Raw genomic sequence first — 23,007 nt, 5'->3', positions numbered from 1 at the left:
CCAGTTCTGTACTTAGCTACTTAGGTAACTTAACTACTTAAGTAACAGTGCTGCTTCTGTAGGCTGGTAAACTGTTGTCTTTATCACAATTGTATTAACTGTTCGTGAATCTATGTGACTGGTATATGGATGCTCATTGTACTATTTTTGTGACTTTTATCTAGATTAAAAATATTGCAAAATTAAAAAAAGAAAATAGAAAAATTGCAAGATTAAATGGGGACTAAAATGAACACTATATGAATTAAAACGAACTCTATATTATTACTACAACTATTCAACCTTATCTTAGCAAGTACTGCCAGGCACGAAAGAACAAAAGTATGTGAATATCAGAAAGGAAGAGAGAAAATTCTCATCTTGTGACAATTTGGTTGCCTACTTAAGAAATCCAAGAGAATCAGTTGAAAAATGCCTTGACAGGTTGCAATTTATCTTACGAAATAATAGGTATGAACCTAGATAGTGGTGATGGCTGCACAGCATTGTAAATGTACTAAATGCCACTGAATTGTAGGCTTTAAAATGGTTAATATGGTGAATTTTAGGTAATGTGAGTTTTATCCCCTCTTCCCCACAGTAATAGCTCTATCTAGAATGTACATGTCAGCACACAGGAAAGATTTGCATTTTTTTTTTTTTCCAAAAAAGATGACCGGTAAGGGGATCTTAACCCTTGACTTGGTGGTGTCAGCACCATGCTCTCCCAAGTGAGTGAACCGGCCATCCCTATATGGGATCCGAACCTGTGGCCTTGGTGTTATCAGCACCATACTCTCCCGAGTGAGCCACGGGCCGGCCCCAAGATTGGCATTTTAACAGTTAATAGGACAGATAACCACCTTTGTGTGTGTGTGTGTGTGTGTGTGTGTGTGTGTTTCCTCATGGCTGGCCTGTTATGTACTTTTTAATAATACTCTCTTTAATAGCAAAACAGAGGATCAGCATATATTAAAGACACACGATTGTAGTATAAGATCTGAGGCCACAAGGGACTTTGAGTTGTAGTTATTACTTTTGTCTTTATGCAGGATTCAGCTAACCTGTCTTAGAAAAATGAGACACTTAAGTTTTTCATATATAGAAATGCATATTACAGTCATTAGTGAATGGCTTTGAGGGTAGGTAACAAAACATGGTTGTGTGTCAGTGATACTGCATTTCAGGAAATGTTGCTACTTAGGACAAGTGAAAGGAAGACTTCAGTGGTTAAAAATGACTGTTGGGCACTAAAAAAAAATCTTTTGAAAGTGTAGAGCTTCACTAGTGAGTTCTGTTGAAACTTGTTAGAATGGCTGAGAGCTTAGTTAAAAGGCTAGATATAGGGTCCATATCCTAAAGCTAAAACTTTCCTATACACCATCAATAACTGACTAATAAATACAGTGGAAGAAATAATTCACAACAGCAACAAAGCCCTTTAAACAATGTAGAAATAAATCTAACAGGAAATGTGAAACATGTTTATGAAGAAAGGTCTAAAAGTAATGACAGTACCTTGGGTGTAAGGAGAGAGTAGTCTAAATAAGTGAAAATGCCTACTATGTTCCTGAATTCAGAAGATTCAGTATTGTAAAGATGTCAGATCTCTCCAAATTCTGCTATAAAATCAGTGTATTGACATTTGAAATCTCAGTAGTTTTGTTCGAATGGAACTTAGCCAGCCATCAAGCTCATTTAGAAGAGAAAAATAAGTACAGCCCTTTGTTGGGCTGGATCACAGACCCTTCTACCCTGTCCTGTGCAGGTCCTGAGTCAGGTAAGTGAAAGAAAAACTGAGTAGCCGCTTGCAAGGTAGACGTGGCTTATTCTTCAGACATGAGCTCCGCCGACTAGCAGTTCAGAGCTGCTGCCTTCCACACTGAAAGTACACAAAATACCAGCAATGAGCCAAGGGGTACTTGGGCATGCATGTGCACTAACTCTACTCTTACCTAATTTGTTTACGAAGGATGTGCTGAATCATACCCAGCCAGATATGAGGCCAGAGGGCCTGACTAAGCTAACCCCACTCTCCTCACACTCCATCCCTTCAGGATCTCTCACCGTACAGTCTACGAATCTGTGCTCTTCTGCAGTATTCCCTTAACGAGGATGGCTGACACTTGGATCCATATAACCTCTGTGCTTATTGTATGTTCAGTACACCTTGAGGCTTGTCCCTGTAGCTCTATCCTTTTAACTGTTAGCCATGAAAACCCCATCTGTACACATGTCCAGTTAGTAGTTGTCATTGGGGTGGTTTTCCGCAGGAATCCTGCAGCCACAGTGGTAGAACACTTGGTGCATATTCAGCAAGCTGACACATTGGCCACATGAACGTATGTATGTGTCCAGTTGACTCTGGGCTTGAAGCCCCAATACTATGGGCAAAAGGATGAAAAGGTTATTGGCACCAATAGAGGGAATTCTCATCCCTCTGACAGAATACATGCCAGCTTACCATCCTGGAAAGAATGGTTGCAGGAACAGGTGCTGCGGCTCTATGCAACAGAGCCTCCGCTGGAGAGGGCCCGCCCTTGCGGGGTCTCTCATTTAAGATCCTGTCAGCCATAACTGCCATGTCCACCTTAGAATGGTTGCAGGAACAGGTGCTGCAGCTCTATGCAACAGAGCCTCCGCTGGAGAGGGCCCGCCCTTGCGGGGTCTCTCATTTAAGATCCTGTCGGCCATAACTGCCATGTCCACCTCGTCCACCTTTTCAGGGATGGGAATTGGGCAGATAGCCTTAGTCCCTTTTTCAGAAGACCATTGTACCATTCAGTCATTCCCAATGCCTGGGGATGATATGGCACATGTAACTTCCACTGAGAAGCCCACTTCTGTACTTCATGTCCGGTAAAGTGGGTTCCATTATCACTCTCTATGACCAGGGGCCGGCCGTACATGGCTGTAAGGCTATTCAGCACCTTAATAGTGCTTACCTTGTCTGGGGCCTTACTAGACCATACAAACAGAAGACCAGTAGCCTTATCAATGGCTGTGAAGATATACCTATAGTTTTCTGACTTTGGCAGTGATCTCACAAGATCTACGTGCCACCATGTTAGGAGCATCTTCCTCTTGGGTTTTCTGCTTATCTGCATGTGGCACCTGGCTAGCAAGGGTACATCTCCCCATCAGGGGCTTTCTTTCTCAGGTTTATGTGGCACCCTTTGAAACATCGGCCACACAGTCTTGCATCCAGCATGCTGCATTCTCAGGTTTATGCGGCATCTGTTAAGCTGTCAACCACACGGTCTTGCAGTTAGCATGCTGCATTCTTGGGTTTATGCGGCACCTGGTGGGCCATAACCACATGGTCTTGCAGCCAGCATGCTGCGTTCTCCAATGCAGGCACCCAGCTACATCAGCTGCTGGAGCTCTCTCCAGCCATCTTATGTTTGCCAGTGTGTCAGCTTCACCATTATGCAGACTGGCTAAGGGGAAGTGTCCTGTGATGTGGAAAAGACTTACTTCCTTCTTATGTCCTAATTCCCATAAGTCTTGCCATGTGGCTTGTCCCACAGGTGTCAGTGATGTAACAGCCACTGCTGATACTTCCAAGTAGATATCCAAATGGTAAGATCCTTATATATGGCCCACTCATATTTTGCCAAATGACCTTGCAGTGTTGGAGCCACTTTGGTTAAATCTGCAAGAGAATGAGAGGTTAGTAAAACATCATTATGCAATGAAACACTGTAACCATGCTGGGCCTAGTCCACCTGGCTAGGTCCCCACCCACTAAACCATGACAGATGGTTGGGCTATGCACATAGCCTTGGGGCAATACTTTAAAAGTCTGTTGCCTTCCTTCCCAGGTGAACGCAAATTGATCTTGGCTCTCAGCCGGGATCAAGATAGAACTTGGAAATGCTTTTTTTTCTGGTACATAATGATAAGTTCTTAGCTGAGTCCTCAGCTGATCCATCCAGTCATGAACTGAAGGCACAGCTGCATGCAAAGGAAGCACTACTTTGTTCAGTTCCTGATAGTCCACAGTCATCCTCCAGGTCCCATCAGATTTTTTTCACTGGCCATAGTGGGGTGTTAAAGGACCAGGTGCAGGATGAATGATACCAACCTTCTCCAACTCCAAGATAGTGGCACCTGTCTCTGCATGTCCTCCCGGCAGGTGGTACTTTTTCACATTGACCACATGCCTTGACTTAGGTGACACCTGTGGATCATGCTTGACGTGTCCCCGCAGCATAGGCTTTACTGTCTGTATCTGCAGCTGGAATTTTCCAACCATTGTTCCCAGGTGTAACCCATAAAGTACATCTGTACCCAAGATGTATTCCGATATAGGAGATACATACATAGTATATACATGAGGGGGCAATTGTCCAGTGCTTGGCATAAAAGACACAGCTTTGAATATAATAGTCTGTCCTCCATAATCATCAACATTCACTATTGCCTCTAGAAACTTATCTGGGTTGCCATGTATCAAGCTACAGCCTGCGCCAGTGTCCATCAGCACTAACACATGCTGTACATTTGTCTCAGACCAATGTATTACCAGTTCAACATGAGGCCTCTGGTCCTCCTCTACCCCCAAAAGACAAGGACTTCGGCCTGGTTCCTAGCCAAAAGAGAACAGTCCATCCGCCTCTGCAGAAGTAACCAAAAAATCTTTTAAATACACTGGGTGTACCTTGCCACCTGTTTCTGGAGATTTGGTGAAACGCTGTTTGGGGCAGCAATTGTTGCCACAAGGCAAACAGGACCACAGTTGGCCGCCAGTCGATTTTTTTTCCCTCTCAACTCCTGCCATAAGTAAGTCAAACCACATCTGTGTATGGCTGGTCTTGCTCGGTTCCTTCGAGGTAAAATCCCTAGCAGTTCTTTGGAGTTTAGTCTTAGTCACCTTTCGGACCCCTTTTGCTTGTCTCCTTCCCTCTGCTTCACCCAGACTGGCCATCATGGTCATCACCTCATGTGTGGGACAACCAACATACGGGGCCAGTATAGCCACCAGTAACCCAAAGGATGTTGATGGAGCATTCTGTGGCACTACATCCCTCAGGCCTGTGAAGTGTCATTGTCTGGGCCTTGGGGTGTTCACATTAAATATAGACTGTTGCATCCCCAGCTCCTGAATCACTTGGACTAGCTTGGCATATGTTTGCCATTTACTCACGGTTTCGGGCAGTTCTCTGGCATTCGTCCACACGGTCTGGAGAGCTGCATTCACCCATTCCATCAAGGAGTGGTTCCTGTCCCAGTGCATATCTACAGCTGTTCTGTAACCATTGCTGCAGGGGTGGATGCGTGGTGATGGAAGCCACCTTTTCCATCTCCTCACCAGAGCACATCATGGCATCCACCCCTAGGTCCCACAGCAAAAGCCAAGCAGCTAGGAGTTCACCCTGTTTCTGCTGGAACTGTTTCCCTATGCCACCCACTCAGCTTGAGTGTAGGGGACATAAGAAGTGAATTGGGTCACTCGTGGGTTGCCTACTGGTTGCCCACCTTGTCTTATGGGCTGTTCATGCTTCAGTTTCTGATGCACAACAGGTCGTGTTAGGGGACACATAGTTTCCCTCAGCTCACCATTGGGTTTGTCATTGTCCCCTGTGTTGGAAGCAGGAGTGACCTGTTGTTGTACTTCAGCCTCCAGAACAAGTACCTGTGCTTCCAACAAGTCTGCTTTCTGCTGCAAATCTTGAAGGAGCACCACTTTATGGAGTGCCTGGTCCATGTTGACTCGTAATACAGTGAGCAATAGCCAGACCCCACTCAACAGAAAAGCAACAGCCGGTTACCACATACTTGACGGTAGCCACATTTTCTCCCCCTCGGGTGGGCTAGTGGCTCCCTTACTGCTCAGAATCCTGCCAACCACACCAATTGTCAGGCTGGCACACATCTTTCTACCCCGTCCCAAGCAGGTCCTGAGTCAGGTAAGTGAAAGAAAAATCGAACAGCCGCTGGCAAAGTGGACATGCTTTATTCTTCAGATGCAAGTTCTGCCAACCAGCTGAACCTGCCTTCCCATACTGAAAGTACACACAGTAGTGGCAACAAGCCAAGGGGTACACAGGCGTGCATGCTCACTAACTCTACTCTTATGTCAGTTGTTTACAAGGGATGTGCTGAATCATACCCAGCTGGATATGAGGTGAGAGAGGGCCTCACTTAACTCCATTTTTCTCACCCCCACCCCCAAAAGCATTTAGACATGCTAGATATTTAAAAATGCTTTAGAGCTGTTATAAAGAAAACATTATGTTGTCAATTCAGGAACAGACAAAGATATAGGGGGAACAAAAGTGGAGAGCAACAAACTACTTATATATGTGGGAATTAGATTTAGAACACAGGTGACAAAGTAAAAGTACTCTTCCATAGACATTCAGGTTTAGAATTCTTAAAGTACTCTGTACAAGGTTGCAAATTTTTCTGTGGCGTTTGAATTTAGTTAAGAATTTTCACTCATGAGTGTAACTTCAGTTATATTAGTTTTTCCTGTTACTTTTAATGAGATAGTCTGCAAAACTCAATTAGGCCATATTCTAGAACATATCTGTTTAGATGTAAATAATCACTTTTAGCGTTTTAAAAAACAATTCATTGTATCTTCCCAGCTCTTCCTTCTTTTAGTAATGGCACTACTAGTCTTTGTTTTCCAAGCTCCTTCTTTATCTTGAATGTCTCATGAGTCAGCAAGTCTTTTTGCTTCTTTCTTCTTGGCTTTCTTTCTCTTTGTGGGGAGTGGAGGGAGGAGCTGCCCTCTAGTTACAGTTCTTGCTGCTTAGATTAACTGGATAGGTTCTTGGGTCTTTATTACATTTTATCTGATCCCTTTCAATCAGTGTTGTATACTGCTGTCAGACAAATCTTTTCACTGCTTTTGGTCTTTTACTTGAAAACTACAGTTACCTTTTAACTTTCTGTTAAGTACAGAAGATCACTACTCATGAACCCATTTTCCTATGACCTTCAATGTGAACACTTCACTAAGATGTTTCTCTTCCTATTACGTAGTTGTATTTCCTGTCACTTTCGAACTTGTGCTGATTTTATTCCTTTGCTTAGTATATTTTTTGTAATTTCCATCTTCCTGGATGTCTCCATACCCAATTGATCTTTTTCTGTGTAGCACACTTGGTATTTTATTAAACAGAAATATTAGCTCTGTTCCAAAATTACAATATAATTCATGTGTTTGCTTGTAATGTTTTTGCCATTTTGTCTTTTAAATATTTAAATCATTAATCCATTTGGAATTTATCCTGATTTCCTTACCATCTGAAGAATGGATCTCATTTTATTTTTTCATCCAGATTGCTGCATAGTTGTCATAATATCATTTATGTAGTGATCCATTATTTCCTGAACACATTTCAAATGGCACCTTTATCCTGCCTTACTTAAGTCTGTATTAGGCTCCATTCTGGACTTTATATTTTTCCATTGGTCGTGCTGTCAGTTTACCTGCTATACCCAATAGTTTTAATTGTTGAGGGAAGCTATGTGATGTGCTTTAATATCTGATATGACTAGATCTTCATTTTATAGAAGGTTTTTCTAGGTAATCTTGTCTATTAGTTATGAAACAGTCTTATGTTGAGATTATGTTACATATAAATTAGAGAGGTTATGTTTTTCTACTGCAATAGTATCACCTGTATTTTGGACTTCTTGTTTTACTTCCTTAATGTGTCAGTTGAAGTTAACTTTGAAAACTGTTAAACTGTAATTGAGGTAGAATCTGTAGAAGCTGAGTTGTATATATTGCTTTTTAGTTCAGCCCAATGGCCAAAGGCTCTCAAAGATATATGGTTTCCACTGGTGCTGATGGGACAGTTTGCTTTTGGCAGTGGGATTTAGAATCTCTAAAATTCAGGTAAGTGACTTTAATTATGTAATAAGTTTTTTTCTTTAACGTAGTTTTGATTAGTGATTTAATGACATGATGTTTAATTGTGAAGATAAATTATGTATTGTGGTTGCCTTTTTACTTTTAAACTTAATTTGTATTATTACAGTATATGTGCCATATTGACTGTTTACTGTTTACAATTATTTAGATTGTTGGATATGTAAAAGAAGCATAGCATTTCTATCTTAGCACATTCTTGTGAAAACAAAGTGAGATAATATGTATGTGAGACTTTTTTTAAAATTTAGAAGTGTAAAACTAGGTACGTAAATGGAAATTTAGGCAGGAACACTTGAGGATCATGAGACCTGGATTATAGGCCTATACTGTCCAATACATTAGCCACTAGCCATATATGACTATGTTACTAGTGCAATCAAGGAACTGAATTGTTAATTTAAATTTAAAAACTGATACTTAATCCAGTTAATTAAGTAGACTTTTAAGTGTGTTTCGAACAACTTCGATATGTGAATTTTTCAACTAAGTTTTAGGAAATCCTTAATTTAAATTTAAAAACTGATACTTAATCCAGTTAATTAAGTAGACTTTTAAGTGTGTTTTGAACAACTTCGATATGTGAATTTTTCAACTAAGTTTTAGGAAATCCGAATACAGATCAACTACTTTTAATGAAAACCGAGTGTTCAAATTGGAATATATTATAAGTGTCAAATACACACTAGAAGACTTCAAAGATTTAATACGAGAGAAAGAATCTAAAGTAGCTCATTAAATTTTTATTAACATTGATTACATGTTGACTTGATATTTTGGGTATATTGGTTTAAATGAAATAAAATAAATTTTATCTCTTTTTAAAAAATCTGACTACTGGAAAATTTAAAGTTACATAAGTGGCTTGCATTCTCTTTCTGTTGGATAGTGTGATATGCTTTGGTGGTTTATACCCTCCTCTGCAGCCTTGGTGATGGATTTGCTTAGATACTGAGCTTTAAGCATCTCACTTTAAAAATGGGGTTAGAAGGCCTGCTCTTTCTGTGTAGTAGTATTGGCATGAAGGTAGGGGTTGGACAGTGTTTTCTAAAATTCTTCTGTATGTGATAGCATAAGTGGAAATAAGATAAGATACTATAGATATAAAAGATACTATAGAAATAAAATTATACAGTAAGATACTATAGAAATAAAATTATACAGTAAGATACTATAGAAATAAAATTATACAGTAAGATACTATAGAAATAAAATTATACAGTAAGATACTATAGAAATAAAATTATACAGTAAGATACTATAGAAATAAAATTATACAGTAAGATACTATAGAAATAAAATTATACAGTAAGATACTATAGAAATAAAATTATACAGTAAGATACTATAGAAATAAAATTATACAGTAAGATACTATAGAAATAAAATTATACAGTAAGATACTATAGAAATAAAATTATACAGTAAGATACTATAGAAATAAAATTATACAGTAAGATACTATAGAAATAAAATTATACAGTAAGATACTATAGAAATAAAATTATACAGTAAGATACTATAGAAATAAAATTATAATACTTAAATATGCTAGATGAAAAACTAATATTTTAAACTGTATCAATGTGTTAAACTAATGTATTTTAAAATAACAACATCTTCTTTTAAAGTCCACGTCCCCTGAAGTTCACTGAAAAGCCTAGGCCAGGCGTTCAGATGCTTTGTTCTTCTTTTAGTGTTGGTAAGATAACTTCTTCAGTAATTTTTTTTCATAGTTTTATTTTAGCATTTATTGAATGACCACATTATTGCTAAGAACCTTTATCAGATAAGTGGTAAATGACTTATGATGTTCATTTCATTAGGTATAATTTATGATGTTCATTTAATTAGCCTTTTTCATGTCTTCTATTCTCCAGTTCTACCTTTCTCTGATTTCTAATAGTCATCAGTCAGAGCAGAAAGGAGGCTTAAGGTGTCTATGTGAGTGATTCCTGTGCCATGTGCCCCATGTGTATGATATACCAAAATTGTGATTTTCTTCTTCAAGCTAAACTGCATATTTTTCATAGTTTAGATTTGTTTTCCACGTTACATCTTTGTGAAATTATCCCCCTCCCCCCCCTTTTTTTCAAGGATAGGCAAAGACTTTTCCCTCATAAAAGTCTGAAAACTTCAACAAATGAACTTTGTATTCCACAGCTAGGTTAGGTATGTAAAGTTGTTTAGAAAGCAGAACCCCTTTTGTTCAAGTATTTTTAGAGCTGTGGCACTTGAGTGGTCCTGATATTGCTACACTTAAAACAGAGGAAGATTGTGATCGTTTCCAGAGTGAATTAAAATTTACTTTGTTTAATAAAGCCACAAATAGTTTTTTTTTTTTCCTGGTGGCTGGCTGGTACAGGGATCTGAACCTGTGACCTTAGTGTTATAAGATTGCATCATAAATATAGTTTTATAAGCTTTTCATATAGTGAATTAGAAAATAGATTTATTGAGGTAAACTTAGTTTTGGAATAAGAGATCTTTTCTATATGTTAATATAGAAATTTGATTTCTTGAGAAATTTGCTATAAACTGGATGTTTAAACCTTAACATTTTTATTTCAGGTGGTATGTTTTTAGCCACAGGTAGTACTGATCATGTAATCAGAATGTATTTTTTGGGTTTTGAAGCACCCGAAAAAATCGCAGAACTTGAAAGTCACACTGTAAGCATTCACGTTTTAACATTCTGTAGATTGTTAATAACATTTCTGTTATTGCTAAGGGTAATTTGTATTGGGTCTAATTTTATTTTTTACTTTTTTTTTTTCTATTGAGCAAATGAATTTTATTTTAAAGAATTTTGATGTGGTTATTAGATTTTAAAATATTAAATCGGTTACATTTCTGAGATGTTATTGTGATTTTTTAAAAAATTTTTGTTAAATATATAGAACTGTTAAAATAATAATTAAAATTAAGAGATTTTTATTTATAAAAATGACATTGTCCAGATACAATATGGCTTTTGTTAATTCTATTCTAATTTTAGCTTAAGTGTATGAGGAATTGCATTTAAAGGGGAGGGATTACACTGGGAACTCAGTAGCACATTGAGAGTAATAATATTTTATAGTAGCTATTTTAAGTCCAAAATCTTGATTATAACAGTTGATCCGGGTGAGTTAGTTTCACTTGGGCCTACTTATCCTAATGAGTCTCATGAAATCAAAGTGCTAGTTTATCAATGTATGGTAAGATAGATAACTCTCAGTATTCTAAAATATTGGTTAAAGGGTCAGGTCATCTTTTTTCCTGTAGGAAGATTTAGGGAAGCCAGTTCACATCTAGGTTATTTGATAAACATAGTTTCAAATTCACTTTAAAAGAAAATAATTTTTTTGTACTTAAATCATCATCAAAGTGAAAATGACATGTTTTCAGCTGCTTTAAAGTCTTTATATTTTGGCTATTTTCCACACATTTCATTTCTATACAAGTCATTTTAAACATGTCATTATAAATACAGCTTTAATTTTATAAGCAAGGCTTTTTTTCTTCTGCATATGTCTGTCTTCGAAATGAGAGCTGTATCTTAGTAGTCTTGATAGGTTCATAGTTAGAGTCTAAATTTAAAAGTACAAAACATGTTGAATAACTGGGCTAAGCAACACAAGTGTAAGTCTCTTGCTTGTTAAGCCAAATGTGCTTCTAGTACTAAAAAATTTTTTATATTTACAAACTATGTAGACGATCATTTTTGTATTCGTTTTTTTTCCTCCTCAGGATAAAGTAGATAGTATCCAATTTTGTAACAATGGTGATCGGTAAGTGTACATTTGTATTTTTGTTTTTTTCAGACAAATATGTGCTATGTATTATTATAGCTAATACATCACTTCATATAGTTTTTTCTCTTTATATTATTATTTTTAGTTGACAAATAATTATATATGTGTATGGGGCACAATGTAATGTTTTGATATGTTTCCATTGTGGAATGATTAAATCAAGCTAATTAACATATCCATCACCTCACATATTTACCTTTTTTTGTGGTGACAATACTTAAAAAAATCTACTCTTAGCAGTTTTGAAATATACATTATTAACTATAGTCACTATCATTTTGTATATTGCAGGTATTTATTAGTAAATGTATTAATTGAATGAAAAGTATCTGAGGTGTGGGGGAACACATGAAATTTAAACTTTTAGAATTGTAGTTTCTGCTGGCTTCTGTGACCAAAAGTTCTTTGGCTAGATGTCAGATTTACTGAAAAAATTAGGTATGAGGATGATGAAATTCCTATGTTTGAGTAGTTTTTTTTAAAAAAAGTCTTTCCTAGTCAACCACTGTGATGTATCCTGAAACAAAATTATTACTTAAATTATATCCTTCTTTCTGGCACCCCAGTGTGTGTCAGGTGCCTTTCCTAAACTGTAGTGTTTAACACCTTAATTGTTAAGTAGATTAAATTTTTACACAGTGTCCAGCATGAATTAATTTGAGTTTAGAGTAAGATGCTTAAAACGGAGCTTTTGCTCTTATTAATTTTCCCAAGTTTCTTTAATTTTTCCCCCTCTCTAAGTATTTCTTATACATTGTCTTCTCAAAACTCAAATATGTTTGAAAAGCTATTGATTGAGTTTGAAATGTGTTTTTTTTTAATAGGGCCAAGCAAATCATAACAAACCAGACTTTTTCTGTCTAGATTTGCCCATTTTTAAAAATTAACTCCTGTAGATTCACCTGTCATCAGGACGGCTACATTAGAATTTTTTTTCTCATGATTTTAATTGTAGCCCTTGGTGTCACGTGTGTGTATAAGGTCTTTTTCTGAATATTTTAAGGTTCCTAAGTGGTAGCAGAGATGGAACAGCACGGATTTGGAGATTTGAGCAGTTAGGATGGAGAAGCATTTTATTGGATATGACTACCAGAATCTCAGGGTGAGTTGAGATTGTTTGTTAGAAGTAGATGCATCATAGGTACTTGTCTTCTCTGTGTCTTTGTCACTGTCTGTCTGTTGGTTATTTTGTCGAGGGGATTATAGCCACCTCCTGTTATGAAAAGCTGTGGTCTGAGTGAATAGCTACCTATTGGATATCTAATAAACAGATACTTAAATCTGGTATATTAAAAAGAATTTATCCTTACATTTATGTAGGAAAGAACAACATGTACTTGTTCTATTGCTCAAAGCATTGACCTCCTTCTTAGGTGTTAACGTTTTAAACCTCCTACAATTAAAAAATATATATATATGAAATTAACTGAAGTATGTCAAATGGGGAAATTTTACTTTTCTGTGGATAGGATTTTTGGATTTTTTAAAAAGTAGCTTGGAACTAAGGCTGGAAGGTGAAGTAAGCAAACGTACTTTATGGTTAAGATTTAAAAAAATTAGGCCCCAATGGGAATTCTGCATACTAAAATTTTGGCTTGTAAAATGGCTTGAAAGGCATATTTCTCAATGCTGCTACTGCCAGTGTTTCAAGCGTATTGTGAGCAGCTTTGAATAAGTAGCACTTTCCAAGATAAATATTGCAAAATTGAAATACAGTGTTCTTTTGGTTTATCTATATAGGGAGGCAGTATGGGTGATGAAAGAGTACATATTTTGGAGTCAGACCTTGGCTCAAATACCACATATATTGTTTATAGCTGTGTGATTTTGAGAATATCATTTAATATTAATCTGTTTTATTATCTGAGAAATGAGACTACTTTAAGCATTATTGAGAAGTTTAAATGATGTGATGAAAGCTTCTAGCTCATTGTCTGGGATAGGGTAGGCATATCAATGTTCTTTTGCCTGTTGTAAATAACATTGTTACTTTAGTTACACTGTAATAGAATACTAAAGTCATAAATTTTACTTTAGAGTTTGTTTCCAAAGTTTATACTTTTTCATATTAGTTTTTCTGAGAAATGTTCCACATTTTGTCTTTTGGAAATCATCATGTCTGCTTTATTTTCAGTATCAGAAATTGATTTATGTTCTCCGCTGTAGCTCAGAGAACTCTAGTTTTCGAAATAAACTTGATCTTAGTATTTTTGTGAAATTATTTGTGGTGGAGAGTAGAAAGAATTTATACTAGGAATTTGATAACCCATAAACAAAAGATCTTTACCATTATATAAAAATGTTACATTTGGAGATTCAAGAGCATCTCTGTAAATGTTACATTTGGAGATTCAAGAGCATCTCTGTGTGAAAGTGAAAACTGTCAGTCTTTGATTAGTTGAAATAATGAAGGGGAATGGGAGTGAAGAGAATTTGAAATTATATTTACACCTGAGCAGTTATTTTGTCAGGTAAAAGGGGAACATCAGTGACAGAACTTAAAAAAATTTTTTTTTTTAAAGTGAGGCTAAAACTGCTTAGTTTTCTTGCTGCCATACTCTTCATGGAGGGAACGTTTCCTATAATTCCCTTCGTGATGGCAATATTCTTTTCTCATTTAAAACTTTCTGCTTTTAAATCTTGAAAAGCAGTCTTCTGTATGTAAGAATTGACGGATATGTTTGTTTTAGTGTTCTAATCTTGTCTAAACATGATGAAATGCAACATGTCTGTTACCAAATTTAAAGTTAATAATTGGGAAAGCCTTTAAAGTGAAGAGTGGAGTCTTAGCTTTTATTTCATTTCACCTCATGTTATTCTTACCCTCAACCAATCTAGTTAAAATTATTCTCTGTGTGTTCCTTTGTGCTTACATGGATAATAGTTATATAGCACTTATTCCAGATTCTTATCGCTATTTTCTTTGTTAATTAACATATGTGTTAGATGCTTATAATTTCTTAGAATGAGTTCTATGAGTTGAGAACAAATAAGGCCTTTTCCTGTTCTCCCACTGTTTACTACTGACTACTATAGTTTACAGAGAAACTATGTATATCATTTTCATGAAGGCTATAAAACATTGCAGACATGTATATCCAAGACCATTCTTGCCAAGGGGCCCTTAGGAATAGTCTGTAGGGAAGTACAGTGATGAGTACTGTCTCATTTACAGTTAACAAATTGAGTGTCTGTGTGTCAGGTATTTTTCTAGACATAGGGGATATGAAGATGAATTATCTTTTTTCCTTCCTGTAATGTTTGTCTTCTCCAGAGAAAGAAACAGTTGAAAATAAGTATAAGCAATAGGTTTGGGGTCAGGAGAAGAGAATAATAGAAGAGGGGTAGGGAGAAAAAGCTTTGTTTTTATAAGTAGCAATGGTGTCCTAAAATCTGCCCTTATTCAATCTCTGAATTGCTTCTAACTTATCCCTTCACTCCAGATGTGATGAATCCTCTATAGAGTTGATAAAATAGGCACATAAATTGGATTTCTTTATTTTTGTATCGATGAGGGATTGTATACATTGTATAGCATACCATGCAAATAAGTTTACACATTATGTATTTTTTTGTTAGGGATTTATCTTCAGAAGAGGAAAGGTTTATGAAACCCAAAGTAACAATGATAGCTTGGAATCAGAATGATAGTATTGTTGTCACAGCTGTGAATGATCATGTCCTCAAAGTATGGAATTCTTATACTGGACAACTGCTTCATAACTTGTTGGTAGGCAGTTTTTATACAATATGACAAATCAGATTTTTTGAACTATAGTCTATTTTGAAACTGTAAAGTTAATATACTGTTATTTCCTTTTCTTAAACTATCAAATGACTAGAAATGTTTAAATATAATAATGTATAAATTATTGTCATTAATACATTTTTAAAAGCCCTTATATACTATGATGACAGTATGTATTTAATTTTCAAATTGTAACTTGTAAACCCTCCTTAATGTTATGACTTTGTTGAATAAAGGGACATGCTGATGAAGTATTTGTTTTGGAGACACATCCCTTTGATTCCAGAATTATGTTATCTGCAGGACATGATGGTAGCATATTTATATGGGATATTACAAAAGGCACCAAGATGAAACATTACTTTAATATGGTAAGTGAAGTAAGGTATGTCTTTATGTATGTTTGCATTTGTTTAGAGTATTTGAATTCTGACGTTTAACCAGAAACTGATCTGCATGTTTTGGCAGTTTGTTTCTAGATATCAGGGTATTTAAAACCTAATAAATATCTGACAGCCATATATATGAAGTTCTCTGTATAACTGATTTATCTAAGGAAAAGACTTTCAAAAGTTATCTGTGTAGATTTTTGTGTATGCATGTGTGCCTGTCTGTGTGTATAAATTGGCAAATTTATGGTAATTATGCAAACAACTTTTTCACTGAATTTAGTGAAATATTTGATAATAAAAATGAAAAATAACTCAGTAAAGTAATATTGAGTAAGCATCTCTAGATATTTAATCTAGGGATCAAATGATTTTGCACGTGTATATTTTAGAACCAAATTAGGATCCTGTTGTATATTTTTAGAATTTCTTTTACATAACCACAATACAGTTATTAATCAACAATTTTAACATTGATAATTTTTTTAATTGTTCCATTGTCATTATACCTATATTTTGCTCCTTGGACCAAGATCCAGTTCAAACACATGTATTACATTAAGTGGTTATATCTCCTTAGTTTTCTTTAATCCTCAGCAGTTTCTCAGCTCTTTTTTTCTTTCTTGCCCTTTAACTTTTTTTTTTTTCCTTTTTGTCTTTTTTCATGTCTGGCAACGGGATCGCAACCCTCGGTGTTGCGCCCGCACCTCGCTCAGCCAGTGAGCGGGAATCGGTCTGTATGTGGGATCTGAACCCTTGGCGGGAGCGCCATTGCGCTTCCAAGCGGCGCACTGTAGCAGTGCACCACCGGGCCGGCCCTTGCCCTTTAACTTTTGATGCTTATAGGCAAATAATGTTATAGGCTGTCCCTCAGTTTTGTCTAATATTTTTTCATGATGAGATTGTTTCCTTTTTTTTCAAAAGATTACCGATAAGAGGATCTTAACCCTTGATTTGGTGTTGTCAGCACCACACTCTCCGAAGTGAGCTAACCAGCCATGCCTGTATAGGGATCCGAACCCATGGTCTTGGTGTTACCAGCACCACACTCTCCCAAGTGAGCCACAGGTCGGCCCTATGATGAGATTCTGTTACATGTTTTTTTGATGGAATAAAACATAAATGATATTGTGTTCGCCATGTGTCATGTTAAGAGGCATGTGATATTTATTTGTCGTACTGTTGGTGATTTTTTTTGGTTATGGTGTCATCTGCCAGGTTTCTCCAATACATAAAATAATTGTTTATCCTCTTGGTAATTATTAGGCTAATTTTTTTCAGTAGCTGTTTTGAGACTTTTGTAAATGTCCTGTTCATCAAATTTTCACCCACAAATATTCACATTCACTGAAAATTTTCTAATGATATCATTCCTTTCATATTTATTAGTTGAATCCTTGCAACATAGTTTTTTAATCTTCATTTTATGTAAAAACCTCTTTTGAAAGCCTTAAATATTTTTAAAGAATTTACAAATATATTTGGGAAAGTAAATTCAGCCTGTCTTGGGAGGAAGTAAATTATATAGTTAATTTCTTATTGTTGAGTATTTAAGGCATTTCTAAAAATGCACAGCAATAATACTTTTTTTTTGCTGCGGTTTCTATATAGGGATGGCCGGCATGCTCAAGCGTGGTGCAGACCACACCACACTGTATTTCTTATTGTTGAGTATTTAAGGCATTTCTAAAAATGCACAGCAATAATACTTTTTTTTTTGCTGCGGTTTCTATATAGGGATGGCCGGCATGCTCAAGCGTGGTGCAGACCACACCACACTGCGCCGAGGGTTGCGATCCCCTTACTGGTCAAAAAAAAGAAAAAAAGATGGCCAGTAAGGGGATCTTAATCCTTGCCTTGGTGTTGTCAGTACCACGTTCTCACAAGTGAGCTAACTGGCCATCCCTACATAGGGATATGAACCCTTGGCCTTGGTGCTATCAGCACCACACTCTCCCAAGTGAGCCACGGGCTGGCCCTCACAGCAGTAATACTTTGAATATCCTTGTACATGATTGTTTCCTGAGGATAAATTTTGAAGGAAATACTATGTAAAAGGGTTTTAACATTGTTAAAGCTTTATATGCGAGATAAATTTTGCGAAATTACCCTTGACTTATGTTGAGTTCTAATTCATAGTAACTAATTTTGGAGGCAGCTTAGAGATAAGTGGTTCTTGGACCTTTGCCTGAAGGTCATTCAAATCCATGTTGTTCCCATGTATGTGTTTTTTTTAAACCTTAAAATCTTTATTTAAATATGCTCATTCTGGACAGTTCCTTAACAGTATAAAATGCAGTATTTTACTTACTAACGTTAAATGCACTCTAAATCATCTCAAAAAGCATGACCAAACTACAAATATATAATTAGGTATCTCTGAAAGGTGTCTCTGTGTGTTCAAATTATTGGAAAAAGGACTAAGCCTTGGACAATTTTTCTGTGGTTTCAAAATTTATTGTATTCATCAGTGTCCTTAATTATCTTTTAAAACACAATAAGACTATTGCATCCTGAATTTAACTTGTCATAACAAAAACTACATTAGTTCAGGCTTTAAATAGAATATGAACTGAACAGTCTCTAATCCAAAGAATAATCTGAGAAGTCTCAAGTGGGCAAGGATAGTCTTCTTTCTAGTCGGACACCACAAATTGGCCCTGTATACTGAGTTCTCCTTTTCACTGCTCAGCTGAGAGGCTCTTAATTCTTTAATGCTAGACAAACTATGCAGGGTTTTCAATTTCTAACAGAACAGTATATTATAAATACATAAGAAACTTCAATGTGATATTGAATTGTTCTCCAGGCACAGTTGCAGGTTGCATTTTGTCAGTAATCATTATGTAGGAATTATCAAATTACACTTCAAAACCAAAGTCTGGCTTGGTGTGCTTAGATAGGTTTGCTCTCTTGGGAAACTTTCTTCTTCGCAAGTATCCCTGGAAAAGCTTTTGGTGTAATTAGGTCCACATGTATGGCGAAAGGAGTAACTAACACCATCTTAACCTTGCCAGCTTTGGGCTTTCACTACTCTCTCCCCACCTGCGTCTACTTTATTAAGACTGGAGGCCCTAGTAGGCCAGTGATGCATGTGGGTGAATCTGTGTTCCCATGTTTTAGCAGTCAGGTTGAGAAAAAATACATTTCTTTTTATGTTATGAGAGAATACAAACGTTATACGTATTATCTTCTTCAGCAGTTCCGTAAATATCACAGTTAACTTTATTTATTCCACATTTGCTAATTGGCTCTCATTCATGTACAGTATAGCAGTAATGAAGGGTCACTTTCTAAGCAGTGACTTATTTGGCCATAAATGTGAGTTTGCTTTGGCAGTTAGTGGGTGGATGGTTCATTTTTCCAACACTGAACACACTTGGCTTAAAGTTGAGTTGTTGGAAAGTTACAGGCCCAGACAACAAGTATGCTTAGTTGTACAATGTAGAGTTAACCAAACAGCTAACTTAACTGTAAATTGATAATGCTAAACTAATAACATTTACAGCTAAAAAGGAAGAATAAAACAGTTTAAAAGTAATTTATTTAAGGTACGCTTCATGAAGCACTTAGAGCATCCTACCTGAAATCTGTGGTTGTTTGCAGTAAAGGTAGCTGTAGGCATTTACATATGTACCCTTGAGATTTGCAGCATTGCCAACTTTTGCGTGGTGGTCAGTTATTTCAGTAATGCCGAACTTTGTTTATCTTTTTCTCATTTACTAGTAGTTTATTAGCCTTTTATTATACATTAAAACAAAAGTTTATGAAATTGCTTATCATTCACTTGTGAGAAGTAGAGAAAGCTTTCACTTGATTGGTTTATGAGCTTCATTTGATCATTTGGAAAACTAATGCTTAGAAGATCTTTCAAGATCTTTTTCTAAGAAAGTGTTATGTAAGATGAATTCTGTTTTCTTATTATTGATGTATGTTCTTAATGTAAAATTCGTTTTTAAATTTTTTTTTCAGAAGGGATATATTGTAGCAGGTTATCTGCATTTAAAAAGTTTATATAGCAAAAGCACTTTCATAGACTTACTCCTAACTTTTTTCTCTCTGGGTTTCCTAGATTGAAGGCCAAGGACATGGAGCTGTGTTTGACTGTAAGTTTTCACAGGACGGACAGCATTTTGCCTGTACAGATTCTCATGGGCATCTTCTGATATTTGGTTTTGGATGCAGCAAACCATATGAAAAGGTCATTTTTAATACTTTCTTGTAGCATGTGAAAGAAATAATTATGAGGGATGTTTTGGAAATAGGTTAGCTGTACCGATTTGATTTCCTTGTTCTTCTAATTTTAATTAACTATTTAATATGTTTTCTTTAATATATATAAACTTCAAAATGTCCTATGAACTTCATTTTTCTAGATTCCTGATCAGATGTTCTTCCATACTGACTATCGCCCACTGATTAGAGATTCTAATAATTACGTCTTAGATGAGCAAACTCAGCAGGCGCCGCATCTTATGCCTCCACCATTTTTGGTAGATGTAGATGGAAACCCTCATCCAACTAAGTATCAGAGACTAGTACCAGGCCGAGAAAATTCTTCAGATGAACATTTGGTTCCACAGCTAGGCTATGTGGCAACTAGTAAGTGCAGTCTTTGTTTTTTCCTTTTTTTTAAAAGCTGTTTATTTGAAGAATTTAAAGACTGATACAAAGAACTCCTATACCTTTATATCATTAATACTTTGCAATATTTGGTTTTTTTTTTTTCTCATTTTCTCTCTCTCTCTGTATATATTGTTTTGAGCCATTCGAGACTTAAGTTCTGGACCTTATACCCTATTTACCCCTAAGTACTTTAATATGTATTTTCTAAGAGTGATAATCTCTTACATAACTGTAGACAATTATCAGTGGACATTTAACACTTAAATAGTACTATTCTCAAATCTACAGTCTGTAATTTGATTTCGCCAGCTGTAATAGCATCTGTTACAGCTTTTTTTGTTCTCCCCTAATTTCAGTTTGGGATCGCACATGCAATTTAAGTGTCATATTTCCTTAATCTCCTTTAATCTGGAGCAGGTTCTTAGTTTTTGACTTTCATGATATTAACATATTTGAAGAGTATAGGCCAGGAATTTTGTAGAATGCCTCAGTTTGGGTTGTTTATATCTTCATTAGTTTAGGTTATGCATTTTTACAGAATACAACATAAACGGGCCGGCCCGTGGCTCACTCGGGAGAGTGAGGTGCTGATAACACCAAGGCCCCGGGTTCGGATCCCACATAGGGATGGCTGGTTCGCTCGCTGGTTGAGCGCGCTGACACCACCAAGTCAAGGGTTAAGATCCCCTTACCGGTCATCTTTTTAAAAAAAAAAAAAAAAAAAAAAAAGAATACAACATAAACGATGTTGTAGTCTTTTTGGAGCACCACATCAAATGCTTATGATTATGGTTTGTCCAATTATTGGTAATGTTGTCTTTAAACACTTGGTTAAGGTAGTGTTTGCCAAGTTTCTCCCCTTCATTACTGTTTTTCTCTTTGTAATTAATAGTAATTTGTGGTAAGATAATGTAAACACCCTGTTTCTTGTCAAACTTTTATACACAAGTTTTAGGGTCCATTGATAGTTTTTTCCTGAATCAGTTGTTACTCATGAAGGTTGCGAAATGGTTATTTTCAAAACTCCATCATCATTGCACCTCCGTTTTATCATGTCTGTTACTCTCCCTTTTATTTATTGATGTGGTTCAAGTTTTAGTATGGATTTATGGGTTGTTATATACTATTTATGTTATAATTGTTTCTTTATTTTTCAAATAATGCATTTTCAGAGAGATTATAATCCATTACTGTCATTTTGTTGCTTGTATTATCCTTAGATTTGACTCTTGAGAGCCTCTACAAGCTGTCCTTTTCGAAGTCCCCATCATTTTTTCAAGCACTTCTTTATTTTTCTGGCACAATATGTTCTAGGCTTGTCTTGTACTTTCTCTGTTCTAGCCGTTTGCAGAATGCTTTTTTGTTTGCGTTAATAGGAATACAGTGTTTCTATGGATAAGAAGCAAAGAAAAAAATGCTATTTTGTTGGGGTGTTGATTGATTTACTGGAAGTAAATCACTAGTTAAATCACTCTATTTTACTATGTCAGATGTTTTTTTTTAGTTTTATTGAAGTTACTTTATATACAACAAAATTCATCGATTCTGTGTACAAATGCATTTTTAAAAAAATTATTGATAAATAATAATTGTACATATTTATGGGGTACCTGTGATATTTTGATACATGTATACAATGTATACTGTTCAAATCAGGGTTATTGGGGTATCCATCAATGCATACATTTATCATTTTCAAATACGTTTCGACAAATGTTAAGCATGTAACCACCACCACATTCTACTGCCCCAGAAAGTTCCCTGGGCCTATTTGGAGTCAATCTTCTCCCTTCTTCCAGTTCCTTGTAACCACTTATCTGTCACTTCAATTTTGCCTTTTAAAGAAATTTTACATAAACGGAATCGTGCAGTAGTAGTAGTCTTTTGTTTCTGGCTTCTTTCACTTAGCATGATGCTTTTGAGATTCATTCATGTTGTTGCATGTATCAGTAGTTAGTCTCTGATTATTGATAGTGTCCCATAGGATGTGTGGATATACTATCATTTATTTATTCACTGACAGTTGAAGGACATTTAGTTTGTTTCCAGTTTGGGGCTATTACGAGGGTTGAAATATCCAACTGTAATGTGGATTTGTCGTATTTTTCTCTTCATTTCTGTCAGTTTTTTCCTTATGTATTTTTTTTTTTTTTTGTCGTTTTTGAGACCGGCTGCATCGCACTCAGCCAGTGAGCGCTGTGAGCGCACCGGTCATCCCTATATAGGATCCAAACCCGCAGCGGGAGCACTGCTGCGCTCCCAGCACTGCACTCTCCCGAGTGCGCCACGGGTTCGGTCCTACCTTGTGTATTTTAAAGCTTGCTCATTAGGTGTATACATACTTAAGATTGTTTGTCCTGTTGATGAATTAATGCTTTCATCATTAGGAAATGTTCTTCATTATATTTGGAAAGATTTCTTATTTGGATGGCTATTTTGTTTTATGTTGATTATAGCCAGTCAAACTTTTTTTTGTTTAGTGTTGGCATGGCATATCTTTTTCAGTTCTTTACTTCTAACCTATCTGTATTTATTTATTTACTTATTTTTAATTAATTTTTTTTTTTGTCTTTTTTC

The 23,007-nt window shown here is 36.0% G+C and overlaps 1 protein-coding gene across 1 annotated transcript in view; it reads left to right on the top strand.

Moving 5' to 3' along the window:
- The window catches only part of BRWD1 (bromodomain and WD repeat domain containing 1), a 110,031-nt gene that overhangs the window by 13,083 nt on the left and 73,941 nt on the right, over positions 1–23,007 (top strand). The window contains 9 exon segments of the mRNA XM_008584987.1: positions 7,737–7,837; positions 9,502–9,572; positions 10,442–10,542; positions 11,603–11,643; positions 12,671–12,769; positions 15,247–15,397; positions 15,652–15,786; positions 19,877–20,005; positions 20,181–20,406. Coding sequence (XP_008583209.1) covers positions 7,737–7,837; positions 9,502–9,572; positions 10,442–10,542; positions 11,603–11,643; positions 12,671–12,769; positions 15,247–15,397; positions 15,652–15,786; positions 19,877–20,005; positions 20,181–20,406 — 1,054 coding nt within the window.

This window comes from Galeopterus variegatus, unplaced genomic scaffold, assembly GCF_000696425.1.
Source record: "Galeopterus variegatus unplaced genomic scaffold, G_variegatus-3.0.2 Scaffold3416, whole genome shotgun sequence".
NCBI classification, from domain to species: domain Eukaryota; kingdom Metazoa; phylum Chordata; class Mammalia; order Dermoptera; family Cynocephalidae; genus Galeopterus; species Galeopterus variegatus.
This window is presented reverse-complemented; position numbering and strand designations above follow the sequence as displayed.